The sequence below is a fragment of the Oncorhynchus clarkii genome, chromosome 33, assembly GCF_045791955.1.
Source record: "Oncorhynchus clarkii lewisi isolate Uvic-CL-2024 chromosome 33, UVic_Ocla_1.0, whole genome shotgun sequence".
Taxonomy (NCBI): domain Eukaryota; kingdom Metazoa; phylum Chordata; class Actinopteri; order Salmoniformes; family Salmonidae; genus Oncorhynchus; species Oncorhynchus clarkii.
In genome coordinates, this window is record NC_092179.1 from 22,645,449 (window position 1) to 22,660,299 (window position 14,851).

The window sequence follows — 14,851 nt, forward strand, 5'->3', positions numbered from 1 at the left end:
TTTATTATAGACCAGCTCTGATGTCATTATACTTTCTTTATTATAGACCAGCTCTGATGTCATTATACTTTCTTTATTATAGACCAGCTCTGATGTCATTATACTTTCTTTATTATAGACCAGCTCTGTCATTATACTTTCTTTATTATAGACCAGCTCTGATGTCATTATACTTTCTTTATTATAGACCAGCTCTGATGTCATTATACTTTCTTTATTATAGACCAGCTCTGTCATTATACTTTCTTTATTATAGACCAGCTCTGATGTCATTATACTTTCTTTATTATAGACCAGCTCTGATGTCATTATACTTTCTTTATTATAGACCATCTCTGATGTCATTATACTTTCTTTATTATAGACCATCTCTGATGTCATTATACTTTCTTTATTATAGACCAGCTCTGATGTCATTATGCTTTTTTTATTATAGACCAGCTCTGTCATTATACTTTCTTTATTATAGACCAGCTCTGATGTCATTATACTTTCTTTATTATAGACCAGCTCTGATGTCATTATACTTTCTTTATTATAGACCAGCTCTGTCATTATGCTTTCTTTATTATAGACCAGCTCTGATGTCATTATACTTTCTTTATTATAGACCAGCTCTGATGTCATTATGCTTTCTTTATTATAGACCAGCTCTGTCATTATACTTTCTTTATTATAGACCAGCTCTGATGTCATTATACTTTCTTTATTATAGACCAGCTCTGATGTCATTATACTTTCTTTATTATAGACCAGCTCTAATGTCGTTATACTTTCTTTATTATAGACCAGCTCTGATGTCATTACAATGTTGTCTTCATAAAACCAAACTTTGTTTTAATCAATTCTTTAATATAGACCAGCTCTAATGTCATTATACTTTCTTTATTATAGACCAGCTCTGTCATTATGCTTTCTTTATTATAGACCAGCTCTGATGTCATTATACTTTCTTTATTATAGACCAGCTCTGATGTCATTATACTTTCTTTATTATAGACCATCTCTGATGTCATTATACTTTCTTTATTATAGACCAGCTCTGATGTCATTATGCTTTCTTTATTATAGACCAGCTCTGTCATTATACTTTCTTTATTATAGACCAGCTCTGTCATTATGCTTTCTTTATTATAGACCAGCTCTGATGTCATTATACTTTCTTTATTATAGACCAGCTCTGATGTCATTATACTTTCTTTATTATAGACCAGCTCTGATGTCATTATACTTTCTTTATTATAGACCAGCTCTGATGTCATTATACTTTCTTTATTATAGACCAGCTCTGATGTCATTATACTTTCTTTATTATAGACCAGCTCTGATGTCATTATGCTTTCTTTATTATAGACCAGCTCTGATGTCATTATACTTTCTTTATTATAGACCAGCTCTAATGTCGTTATACTTTCTTTATTATAGACCAGCTCTGTCATTATACTTTCTTTATTATAGACCAGCTCTGTCATTATGCTTTCTTTATTATAGACCAGCTCTGATGTCATTATACTTTCTTTATTATAGACCAGCTCTGATGTCATTATACTTTCTTTATTATAGACCAGCTCTGATGTCATTATACTTTCTTTATTATAGACCAGCTCTGATGTCATTATACTTTCTTTATTATAGACCAGCTCTGATGTCATTATACTTTCTTTATTATAGACCAGCTCTGATGTCATTATGCTTTCTTTATTATAGACCAGCTCTGATGTCATTATACTTTCTTTATTATAGACCAGCTCTGTCATTATGCTTTCTTTATTATAGACCAGCTCTGATGTCATTATACTTTCTTTATTATAGACCATCTCTGATGTCATTATACTTTCTTTATTATAGACCATCTCTGATGTCATTATACTTTCTTTATTATAGACCAGCTCTGATGTCATTATGCTTTCTTTATTATAGACCAGCTCTGATGTCATTATACTTTCTTTATTATAGACCAGCTCTGATGTCATTATACTTTCTTTATTATAGACCAGCTCTGATGTCATTATACTTTCTTTATTATAGACCATCTCTGATGTCATTATACTTTCTTTATTATAGACCAGCTCTGTCATTATGCTTTCTTTATTATAGACCAGCTCTGATGTCATTATACTTTCTTTATTATAGACCAGCTCTGATGTCATTATACTTTCTTTATTATAGACCAGCTCTGATGTCATTATACTTTCTTTATTATAGACCAGCTCTGATGTCATTATACTTTCTTTATTATAGACCAGCTCTGATGTCATTATACTTTCTTTATTATAGACCAGCTCTGATGTCATTATACTTTCTTTATTATAGACCAGCTCTGATGTCATTATACTTTCTTTATTATAGACCATCTCTGATGTCATTATGCTTTCTTTATTATAGACCAGCTCTGTCATTATACTTTCTTTATTATAGACCAGCTCTGATGTCATTATACTTTCTTTATTATAGACCATCTCTGATGTCATTATACTTTCTTTATTATAGACCAGCTCTGATGTCATTATACTTTCTTTATTATAGACCAGCTCTGATGTCATTATACTTTCTTTATCATAGACCAGCTCTGATGTCATTATACTTTCTTTATTATAGACCAGCTCTGTCATTATACTTTCTTTATTATAGACCAGCTCTGATGTCATTATACTTTCTTTATTATAGACCAGCTCTGATGTCATTATACTTTCTTTATTATAGACCAGCTCTGATGTCATTATACTTTCTTTATTATAGACCAGCTCTGATGTCATTATACTTTCTTTATTATAGACCAGCTCTGATGTCATTATACTTTCTTTATTATAGACCAGCTCTGTCATTATACTTTCTTTATTATAGACCAGCTCTGATGTCATTATACTTTCTTTATTATAGACCAGCTCTGTCATTATACTTTCTTTATTATAGACCAGCTCTGATGTCATTATACTTTCTTTATTATAGACCAGCTCTGATGTCATTATACTTTCTTTATTATAGACCAGCTCTGATGTCATTATACTTTCTTTATTATAGACCATCTCTGATGTCATTATACTTTCTTTATTATAGACCAGCTCTGATGTCATTATACTTTCTTTATTATAGACCAGCTCTGATGTCATTATACTTTCTTTATTATAGACCAGCTCTGTCATTATACTTTCGTTATTATAGACCAGCTCTGATGTCATTATACTTTCTTTATTATAGACCAGCTCTGATGTCATTATACTTTCTTTATTATAGACCAGCTCTGATGTCATTATGCTTTCTTTATTATAGACCATCTCTGATGTCATTATACTTTCTTTATTATAGACCAGCTCTGATGTCATTATGCTTTCTTTATTATAGACCAGCTCTGTCATTATACTTTCTTTATTATAGACCAGCTCTGATGTCATTATACTTTCTTTATTATAGACCAGCTCTGATGTCATTATACTTTCTTTATTATAGACCAGCTCTGTCATTATACTTTCGTTATTATAGACCAGCTCTGATGTCATTATACTTTCTTTATTATAGACTAGCTCTGATGTCATTATACTTTCTTTATTATAGACCATCTCTGATGTCATTATACTTTCTTTATTATAGACCAGCTCTGATGTCATTATACTTTCTTTATTATAGACCAGCTCTAATGTCATTATACTTTCTTTATTATAGACCAGCTCTGATGTCATTATACTTTCTTTATTATAGACCAGCTCTGATGTCATTATACTGTCTTTATTATAGACCAGCTCTGTCATTATACTTTCTTTATTATAGTCATTATACTTTCTTTATTATAGACCAGCTCTGATGTCATTATACTTTCTTTATTATAGACCATGTCATTATACTTTCTTTATTATAGACTCTGATGTCATTATACTTTCTTTATTATAGACCAGCTCTGTCATTATACTTTCTTTATTATAGACCAGCTCTGATGTCATTATACTTTCTTTATTATAGACCAGCTCTGTCATTATACTTTCTTTATTATAGACCAGCTCTGATGTCATTATACTTTCTTTATTATAGACCAGCTCTGATGTCATTATACTTTCTTTATTATAGACCAGCTCTGATGTCATTATACTTTCTTTATTATAGACCATCTCTGATGTCATTATACTTTCTTTATTATAGACCAGCTCTGATGTCATTATACTTTCTTTATTATAGACCAGCTCTGATGTCATTATACTTTCTTTATTATAGACCAGCTCTGTCATTATACTTTCGTTATTATAGACCAGCTCTGATGTCATTATACTTTCTTTATTATAGACCATCTCTGATGTCATTATACTTTCTTTATTATAGACCAGCTCTGATGTCATTATACTTTCTTTATTATAGACCAGCTCTGATGTCATTATGCTTTCTTTATTATAGACCATCTCTGATGTCATTATACTTTCTTTATTATAGACCAGCTCTGATGTCATTATGCTTTCTTTATTATAGACCAGCTCTGTCATTATACTTTCTTTATTATAGACCAGCTCTGATGTCATTATACTTTCTTTATTATAGACCAGCTCTGATGTCATTATACTTTCTTTATTATAGACCAGCTCTGTCATTATACTTTCGTTATTATAGACCAGCTCTGATGTCATTATACTTTCTTTATTATAGACTAGCTCTGATGTCATTATACTTTCTTTATTATAGACCATCTCTGATGTCATTATACTTTCTTTATTATAGACCAGCTCTGATGTCATTATACTTTCTTTATTATAGACCAGCTCTAATGTCATTATACTTTCTTTATTATAGACCAGCTCTGATGTCATTATACTTTCTTTATTATAGACCAGCTCTGATGTCATTATACTGTCTTTATTATAGACCAGCTCTGTCATTATACTTTCTTTATTATAGACCATCTCTGATGTCATTATACTTTCTTTATTATAGACTAGCTCTGATGTCATTATACTTTCTTTATTATAGACCATCTCTGATGTCATTATACTTTCTTTATTATAGACCAGCTCTGATGTCATTATACTTTCTTTATTATAGACCAGCTCTGATGTCATTATACTTTCTTTATTATAGACCAGCTCTGTCATTATACTTTCTTTATTATAGACCATCTCTGATGTCATTATACTTTCTTTATTATAGACCAGCTCTGATGTCATTATACTTTCTTTATTATAGACCAGCTCTGATGTCATTATACTTTCTTTATTATAGACCAGCTCTGTCATTATACTTTCGTTATTATAGACCAGCTCTGATGTCATTATACTTTCTTTATTATAGACCAGCTCTGATGTCATTATACTTTCTTTATTATAGACCAGCTCTGTCATTATACTTTCGTTATTATAGACCAGCTCTGATGTCATTATACTTTCTTTATTATAGACCAGCTCTGATGTCATTATACTTTCTTTATTATAGACCAGCTCTGATGTCATTATGCTTTCTTTATTATAGACCATCTCTGATGTCATTATACTTTCTTTATTATAGACCAGCTCTGATGTCATTATGCTTTCTTTATTATAGACCAGCTCTGTCATTATACTTTCTTTATTATAGACCAGCTCTGATGTCATTATACTTTCTTTATTATAGACCAGCTCTGATGTCATTATACTTTCTTTATTATAGACCAGCTCTAATGTCATTATACTTTCTTTATTATAGACCAGCTCTGATGTCATTATACTTTCTTTATTATAGACCAGCTCTGATGTCATTATACTGTCTTTATTATAGACCAGCTCTGTCATTATACTTTCTTTATTATAGACCATCTCTGATGTCATTATACTTTCTTTATTATAGACTAGCTCTGATGTCATTATACTTTCTTTATTATAGACCAGCTCTGATGTCATTATACTTTCTTTATTATAGACCAGCTCTGATGTCATTATACTTTCTTTATTATAGACCAGCTCTGATGTCATTATACTTTCTTTATTATAGACCAGCTCTGTCATTATACTTTCTTTATTATAGACCATCTCTGATGTCATTATACTTTCTTTATTATAGACCAGCTCTGATGTCATTATACTTTCTTTATTATAGACCAGCTCTGTCATTATACTTTCTTTATTTACATTCTTAGACCGCCAAATGTCATCACTGCATATACAGTGGGGCAAAAAAGCCACCAATTGTGCAAGTTCTCCCACTTAAAAAGATGAGAGGGGCCTGTAATTTTCATCATAGGTACACTTCAACCATGACAGACAAAATGAAGGGAAACAATCCAGAAAATCACATTGTAGGATTTTGAATGAATTTATTTGCAAATTAGGGTGGAAAATAAGTATTTGGTCACCTACAAACAAGCAAGATTTCTGGCTCTCACAGACCTGTAACTTCTTTAAGAGGCTCCTCTATCCTCCACTCGTTACCTGTATTAATGGCACCTGTTTGAACTTGTTATCAGTATAAAAGACACCTGTCCACAACCTCAGTCACACTCCACACTCCACTATGGCCAAGACCAAAGAGCTGTCAAAGGACACCAGAAACAAAATTGTAAACCTGCACCAGGCTGGGAAGACTGAATCTGCAATAGGTAAGCAGCTTGGTTTGAAGAAATCAATTGTGGGAGCAATTATTAGGAAATGGAAGACATACAATACCACTGATAATCCCCCTCGATCTGGGGCTCCACGCCAGATCTCACCCCATGGGGTCAAAATGATCACAAGAACGGTGAGCAAAAATACCAGAACCACACAGGGGGACCTAGTGAATGAACTGCAGAGAGCTGGGACCAAACTAACAAAGCCTACCATCAGTAACACACTACGCCGCCAGGGACTCAAATCCTGCAGTGCCAGACGTGTCCCCCTGCTTAAGCCAGTACATGTCCAGGCCCATCTGAAGTTTGCTAGAGAGCATTTGGATGATCCAGAAGAAGATTGGGAGAATGTCAAATGGTCAGATGAAACCAAAATATAACTTTTTGCTAAAAACTCAACTCGTCGTGTTTGGAGGACAAAGAATGCTGAGTTGCATCCAAAGAACACCATACCTACTGTGAAGCATGGGGGTGGAAACATCATGCTTCGGGGCTGTTTTTCTGCAAAGGGACCAGGACGACTGATCCGTGTAAAGGAAAGAATGAATGGGGCCATGTATCGTGAGATTTTGAGTGAAAACCATCAGCAAGGGCATTGAAGATGAAACGTGGCTGGGTCTTTCAGCATGACAATGATCCCAAACACACTGCCCAGGCAACGAAGGAGTGGCTTTGTAAGAAGCATTTCAAGGTCCTTGAGTGGCCTAGCCAGTCTCCAGATCTCAACCCCATAGAAAATCTTTGGAGGGAGTTGAAAGTGTGTTGCTCAGCAACAGCCCCAAAACATCACTGCTCTAGAGGAGATCTGCATGGAGGAATGGGCCAAAATACCAGCAACAGTGTGTGAAAACCTTGTGAAGACTTACAAAAAACGTTTGACCTCTGTCATTGCCAACAAAGGGTATATAACAAAGTATTGAGATAAACTTTTGTTATTGACAAAATACTTATTTTCCACCATAATTTGCAAATTCATTCATTCAAAATCCTACAATGTGATTTTCTGGATTTTTTTTGTTGTCATTTTGTCTGTCATAGTTGAAGTGTACCTATGATGAAAATTACAGGCCTCTCTCATCTTTTTAAGTGGGAGAACTTGCACAATGGTGGCTGACTAAATACTTTTTTGCCCCACTGTATAACATACCTTCTTTATTACACCAGACAATGTCCTAACGTTATTTCAACGCTTTTGGGATTACTGTCGAGCATGATTTTGTTGTCCATTTCTAGGGTGTGGTGGTTGTTGAATGTAATTTTAACACAGGAGAAACAAGAAAATGCACTCCCTTTAATGAATGCACTGTTGTACTCTTAAAGGGAAACATTGCTAAGATGTTGCTCCAATGTTATCACATTGTGTCCTCTTCAGATGATGTTCTTTTGACCGCTGTCTTACATGGCTGGAATGACACACATAATCCTAACTGTATAATCGGTCAATACTGATTCCCCAAAGCCCTGTAGCGCTTTCACTCTGTAATGTTATTACTATGTTCTCTGTAACGTTTTCAGCCTCAGACGACACTACTGTTTGTTTTCACAATGATGCGTGCGCGTGCGCACACACACACACACACACACACATATTCACAAACACACACCCAGAGACAGGGGCTTCTTGGAGGTTTGTAACGTTATTACAGTGTTCTCCATACGAGAACAGACGACGCTCCCTTGATACCGTAGCATTATTAACAACAGAGCCAGACAGAGCAGTAACCAGCCCAGACAACCCCACTACAACCACCAGCCTACCTCCCATAAAGAAATGACTCATTCATTCTACTGCACTTAAAATAGGAGAGAAATCAGGGTGTGGTTGTGTTACCATTAAGCTAATGCAATGTATTTGTTATCTTTTGACGAAGGGTAAGATTAGGTGGATCCTTTTGCCGGGACATTTTTCAAAAGCATATCCTGAAGGGTAAATGATTTAGGGTCAAGGGTTCGAGGTATAAAAGGATCAATGTTTGCACTTTGGGTGTCAGAACATCCTATAAAAAATCCTCTTTGGGGCTTTTAGCTCTCAAATCAACAGTGGGCGCGTTGAGCCGTTAATCGTACACGCATTACATCCCTTTAGCCCTAATGTCCCCGTAAGTACTGTCCCCATAAACACCACCTTTATTAAATTGGGTCTGTGTCCTCACGAACCAGGTCCTCACTTATTGACCTCCCCACTTTGCACATTTCCTGCCCGCCCCAGCCCTGTTTACACTCCTCTGGGGATTTCCAGGTTGTTTTCGTCACATCAGAAAGCACTGCGTTATTATGCGACTGGCTTTTAATTTTCCATCTTACATTGAATGATTCTATGATCCTTCATGTGTCTGTCTAATAGCTCTAGGATGGAATGTGAATGCTAACGTTGTTTACCTTTATGTCTCTGACAGTACCTGGGCTCCATGCTGGTGAAAGAGCTGAGAGGAACAGAGTCAACACAAGACGCCTGCTCCAAGATGAGGGTAAGAGGGCCTGGCACATCACTACCACCCAGAGAGAGAAACTAGGCCCACTTTAACCACCACTGTAGTCTATTTTTAACCTGGATTCACCTCCATCTCTTCTGCTCTCTTTTATTCTCTTTCACTTTCATTCAACTTCTCTCTCTCTCTCTCTCTCTCTCTCTCTCTCTCTCTCTCTCTCCTCCCCTCTCTCTCTCTCTCCTCTCTCTTTACTGAGTTACTGCAGTGTGGAAGTGCGGAAGCAGACTATTAATATGTGTACTATGCCTGCCCCGCAACATCCTTTCTTCTCCTCATCTTTATCTGTTTTGTCACATCTGAGAGCAGACAGCTCACCATGCTGCAGACACCTCAGAGAGCCTCTCCCTCTCTCTCCCTCCCTCCCTCTCTCGGTTTATCTTGATCTGCCAAAACAATTGATGCTGTTGTTTTTATTGTCAGACTTCAAGGGTCATTAAATTTGGAGCTCTGCTCTCGATGCACCTACTGTACCTGCGTCCTGTTATACCCCCCCCCCCCCTTCTCCATCACTCTTCCTCTTTTCTCTCTATATTTCCATGCTTGTGGACACAGTATCAACATGGTCCATATGCATATGTAATTCCCTCTGCTCTCTCGTCGTCTGTCTTTGTGTCTCGCAGCGCTGCGTTTGTCGGCCCTCATAAGCCCGTGATCTTGACAGGGAACCGCTGCACTAGAAATATGCTGATGTTGAGGAAACACAGAGAGTGAGAGCAGGGGGGGGGGGCAGGGGGGGGGAGAGAAGAGGAATTCAAACAAGATCTGTTGAATATATTAAATCCCTGACAGGTGGAATAATGGTACTAGGGTGATAGTGATTTGAAGTCACATCATTCCCCACTGCGGCAGCGAATAATGAGCTTAACAATGGGAGAAGGGGAAAGAAACATGCCGCTGTCAGACTAGAGCGGGTGATAGTAAGTCTGGGTGGGAATAGAAAGAAACATGCCGCTGTCAGACTAGAGCGGGTGATAGTAAGTCTGGGTGGGAATAGAAAGAAACATGCCGCTGTCAGACTAGAGCGGGTGATAGTAAGTCTGGGTGGGAATAGAAAGGAACATGCCGCTGTCAGACTAGAGCGGGTGATAGTAAGTCTGGGTGGGAATAGAAAGAAACATGCCGCTGTCAGACTAGAGCGGGTGATAGTAAGTCTGGGTGGGAATAGCCGCTGTCAAAGAAACATGCCGCTGTCAGACTAGAGCGGGTGATAGTAGGTCTGGGTGGGAATAGAAAGAAACATGCCGCTGTCAGACTAGAGCGGGTGATAGTAGGTCTGGGTGGGAATAGAAAGAAACATGCCGCTGTCAGACTAGAGCGGGTGATAGTAAGTCTGGGTGGGAATAGAAAGAAACATGCCGCTGTCAGACTAGAGCGGGTGATAGTAAGTCTGGGTGGGAATAGAAAGAAACATGCCGCTGTCAGACTAGAGCGGGTGATAGTAAGTCTGGGTGGGAATAGAAAGAAACATGCCGCTGTCAGACTAGAGCGGGTGATAGTAAGTCTGGGTGGGAATAGAAAGAAACATGCCGCTGTCAGACTAGAGCGGGTGATAGTAGGTCTGGGTGGGAATAGAAAGAAACATGCCGCTGTCAGACTAGAGCGGGTGATAGTAAGTCTGGGTGGGAATAGAAAGAAACATGCCGCTGTCAGACTAGAGCGGGTGATAGTAAGTCTGGGTGGGAATAGAAAGAAACATGCCGCTGTCAGACTAGAGCGGGTGATAGTAAGTCTGGGTGGGAATAGAAAGAAACATGCCGCTGTCAGACTAGAGCGGGTGATAGTAAGTCTGGGTGGGAATAGAAAGAAACATGCCGCTGTCAGACTAGAGCGGGTGATAGTAAGTCTGGGTGGGAATAGAAAGAAACATGCCGCTGTCAGACTAGAGCGGGTGATAGTAAGTCTGGGTGGGAATAGAAAGAAACATGCCGCTGTCAGACTAGAGCGGGTGATAGTAGGTCTGGGTGGGAATAGAAAGAAACATGCCGCTGTCAGACTAGAGCGGGTGATAGTAAGTCTGGGTGGGAATAGAAAGAAACATGCCGCTGTCAGACTAGAGCGGGTGATAGTAAGTCTGGGTGGGAATAGAAAGAAACATGCCGCTGTCAGACTAGAGCGGGTGATAGTAAGTCTGGGTGGGAATAGAAAGAAACATGCCGCTGTCAGACTAGAGCGGGTGATAGTAAGTCTGGGTGGGAATAGAAAGAAACATGCCGCTGTCAGACTAGAGCGGGTGATAGTAAGTCTGGGTGGGAATAGAAAGAAACATGCCGCTGTCAGACTAGAGCGGGTGATAGTAGGTCTGGGTGGGAATAGAAAGAAACATGCCGCTGTCAGACTAGAGCGGGTGATAGTAAGTCTGGGTGGGAATAGAAAGAAACATGCCGCTGTCAGACTAGAGCGGGTGATAGTAGGTCTGGGTGGGAATAGAAAGAAACATGCCGCTGTCAGACTAGAGCGGGTGATAGTAAGTCTGGGTGGGAATAGAAAGAAACATGCCGCTGTCAGACTAGAGCGGGTGATAGTAAGTCTGGGTGGGAATAGAAAGAAACATGCCACTGTCAGACTAGAGCGGGTGATAGTAAGTCTGGGTGGGAATAGAAAGAAACATGCCGCTGTCAGACTAGAGCGGGTGATAGTAAGTCTGGGTGGGAATAGAAAGAAACATGCCGCTGTCAGACTAGAGCGGGTGATAGTAAGTCTGGGTGGGAATAGAAAGAAACATGCCGCTGTCAGACTAGAGCGGGTGATAGTAAGTCTGGGTGGGAATAGAAAGAAACATGCCGCTGTCAGACTAGAGCGGGTGATAGTAAGTCTGGGTGGGAATAGAAAGAAACATGCCGCTGTCAGACTAGAGCGGGTGATAGTAAGTCTGGGTGGGAATAGAAAGAAACATGCCGCTGTCAGACTAGAGCGGGTGATAGTAAGTCTGGGTGGGAATAGAAAGAAACATGCCGCTGTCAGACTAGAGCGGGTGATAGTAAGTCTGGGTGGGAATAGAAAGGAACATGCCGCTGTCAGACTAGAGCGGGTGATAGTAAGTCTGGGTGGGAATAGAAAGAAACATGCCGCTGTCAGACTAGAGCGGGTGATAGTAAGTCTGGGTGGGAATAGAAAGAAACATGCCGCTGTCAGACTAGAGCGGGTGATAGTAAGTCTGGGTGGGAATAGAAAGAAACATGCCGCTGTCAGACTAGAGCGGGTGATAGTAAGTCTGGGTGGGAATAGAAAGAAACATGCTGCTGTCAGACTAGAGCGGGTGATAGTAAGTCTGGGTGGGAATAGAAAGAAACATGCCGCTGTCAGACTAGAGCGGGTGATAGTAAGTCTGGGTGGGAATAGAAAGAAACATGCCGCTGTCAGACTAGAGCGGGTGATAGTAAGTCTGGGTGGGAATAGAAAGAAACATGCCGCTGTCAGACTAGAGCGGGTGATAGTAAGTCTGGGTGGGAATAGAAAGAAACATGCCGCTGTCAGACTAGAGCGGGTGATAGTAAGTCTGGGTGGGAATAGAAAGAAACATGCCGCTGTCAGACTAGAGCGGGTGATAGTAAGTCTGGGTGGGAATAGAAAGAAACATGCCGCTGTCAGACTAGAGCGGGTGATAGTAGGTCTGGGTGGGAATAGAAAGAAACATGCCGCTGTCAGACTAGAGCGGGTGATAGTAAGTCTGGGTGGGAATAGAAAGAAACATGCCGCTGTCAGACTAGAGCGGGTGATAGTAGGTCTGGGTGGGAATAGAAAGAAACATGCCGCTGTCAGACTAGAGCGGGTGATAGTAAGTCTGGGTGGGAATAGAAAGAAACATGCCGCTGTCAGACTAGAGCGGGTGATAGTAAGTCTGGGTGGGAATAGAAAGAAACATGCCGCTGTCAGACTAGAGCGGGTGATAGTAAGTCTGGGTGGGAATAGAAAGAAACATGCCGCTGTCAGACTAGAGCGGGTGATAGTAAGTCTGGGTGGGAATAGAAAGGAACATGCCGCTGTCAGACTAGAGCGGGTGATAGTAAGTCTGGGTGGGAATAGAAAGAAACATGCCGCTGTCAGACTAGAGCGGGTGATAGTAAGTCTGGGTGGGAATAGAAAGGAACATGCCGCTGTCAGACTAGAGCGGGTGATAGTAAGTCTGGGTGGGAATAGAAAGAAACATGCCGCTGTCAGACTAGAGCGGGTGATAGTAAGTCTGGGTGGGAATAGAAAGAAACATGCCGCTGTCAGACTAGAGCGGGTGATAGTAAGTCTGGGTGGGAATAGAAAGAAACATGCCGCTGTCAGACTAGAGCGGGTGATAGTAAGTCTGGGTGGGAATAGAAAGAAACATGCCGCTGTCAGACTAGAGCGGGTGATAGTAAGTCTGGGTGGGAATAGAAATAAGAAAGGAATATAGGAGGAATATTTATGGGTTGAAAGCTGATAGTTATATTGGACCTCCAAGGGGGAAATCTATACATTTTGAAAATGTCATTTGCACCCATTGTTTTCCATAAGGCACGGGGTAACCTTTGAACTTTGAGAAGATTGGAATTGATTCTGCTAGTAAAGAGGAGAGTGTGTTGATAGGCTGGTTCTCTCTGTGCAGTGATCTCATCCCTATCTCCCTCTTTTTCTGCTTAGTTATAAGCTTGTGTTGATTTCATCTTTCTCTCTCTCTCTTCCCATCCCTTCCCTTTTTTATTCTATCTCGTTATAAGCTTTGTTGAGCTCTCATCTCATAAACTCTCATCTCTATCTGTCCCCACTGGGATTGCACAATTCCAGAAACGTTCAATAAATTCCCTGCCTTTCCCGAAATCCCGGTTTGAGGATTCACGGAATCAGGAGGGAATAAGTCGTAAATCCAGAATCCTCCAACCCAGGATTGCTGAAAAAAAAAAACGGGGAATTTATTGAAAGTTTTGCAACCGTAGTCCCCACTCTCTCTAAAATGGTATTATATTGTGAAGAGATTCTTATTGCAGGGTTTTATCGTTCTGCTGTGAAGGGAGACGGTGAGACCGTCTTGTTAGCCTTGTGTTGGTGGCCATCAGTCTAATTGACATCAAATGTTAACTCGGACTCTTCTTTTCCCCCTCTTTCTCTCTCCGTCTCTCTCTCCACTCTACAGAAGTCTACAGAACAGATGAAGAAAGTTCCGACCATTGTTCTGTCCGTCTCCTACAAGGGAGTCAAGTTCATCGACGCTACAAACAAGGTGAGAGGCTTTCTTTCCTCCGGCACCATTACTGAGAGTAAGAACTGAACAGCACTGGGTGGAAGCACCATTACTGAGAGTAAGAACTGAACAGCACCGGGTGGAAACACCATTACTGAGAGTAAGAACTGAACAGCACCGGGTGGAAACACCATTACTGAGAGTAAGAACTGAACAGCACTGGGTGGAAGCACCATTACTGAGAGTAAGAACTGAACAGCACTGGGTGGAAGCACCATTACTGAGAGTAAGAACTGAACAGCACCGGGTGGAAGCACCATTACTGAGAGTAAGAACTGAACAGCACCGGGTGGAAGCACCATTAATGAGAGTAAGAACTGAACAGCACTGGGTGGAAGCACCATTACTGAGAGTAAGAACTGAACAGCACCGGGTGGAAGCACCATTACTGAGAGTAAGAACTGAACAGCACCGGGTGGAAGCACCATTACTGAGAGTAAGAACTGAACAGCACCGGGTGGAAGCACCATTACTGAGAGTAAGAACTGAACAGCACCGGGTGGAAGCACCATTACTGAGAGTAAGAACTGAACAGCACTGGGTGGAAGCAAAAAATAACATTGTCAGTTTCACAAGATCAACAGTCGGAACTTCCATCAC

The 14,851-nt window shown here is 39.7% G+C and overlaps 1 protein-coding gene across 2 annotated transcripts in view; it reads left to right on the plus strand.

The window, feature by feature from the left end:
- LOC139393225 (ankyrin repeat and sterile alpha motif domain-containing protein 1B-like) overlaps positions 1-14,851 on the plus strand; it is a 366,701-nt gene that overhangs the window by 340,403 nt on the left and 11,447 nt on the right. For both annotated transcript variants that reach the window (XM_071141673.1, XM_071141674.1), the window contains 2 exons: positions 8,950-9,021; positions 14,144-14,230. In XM_071141673.1, coding sequence (XP_070997774.1) covers positions 8,950-9,021; positions 14,144-14,230 — 159 coding nt within the window. The remainder of the gene's footprint in view (positions 1-8,949; positions 9,022-14,143; positions 14,231-14,851) is intronic.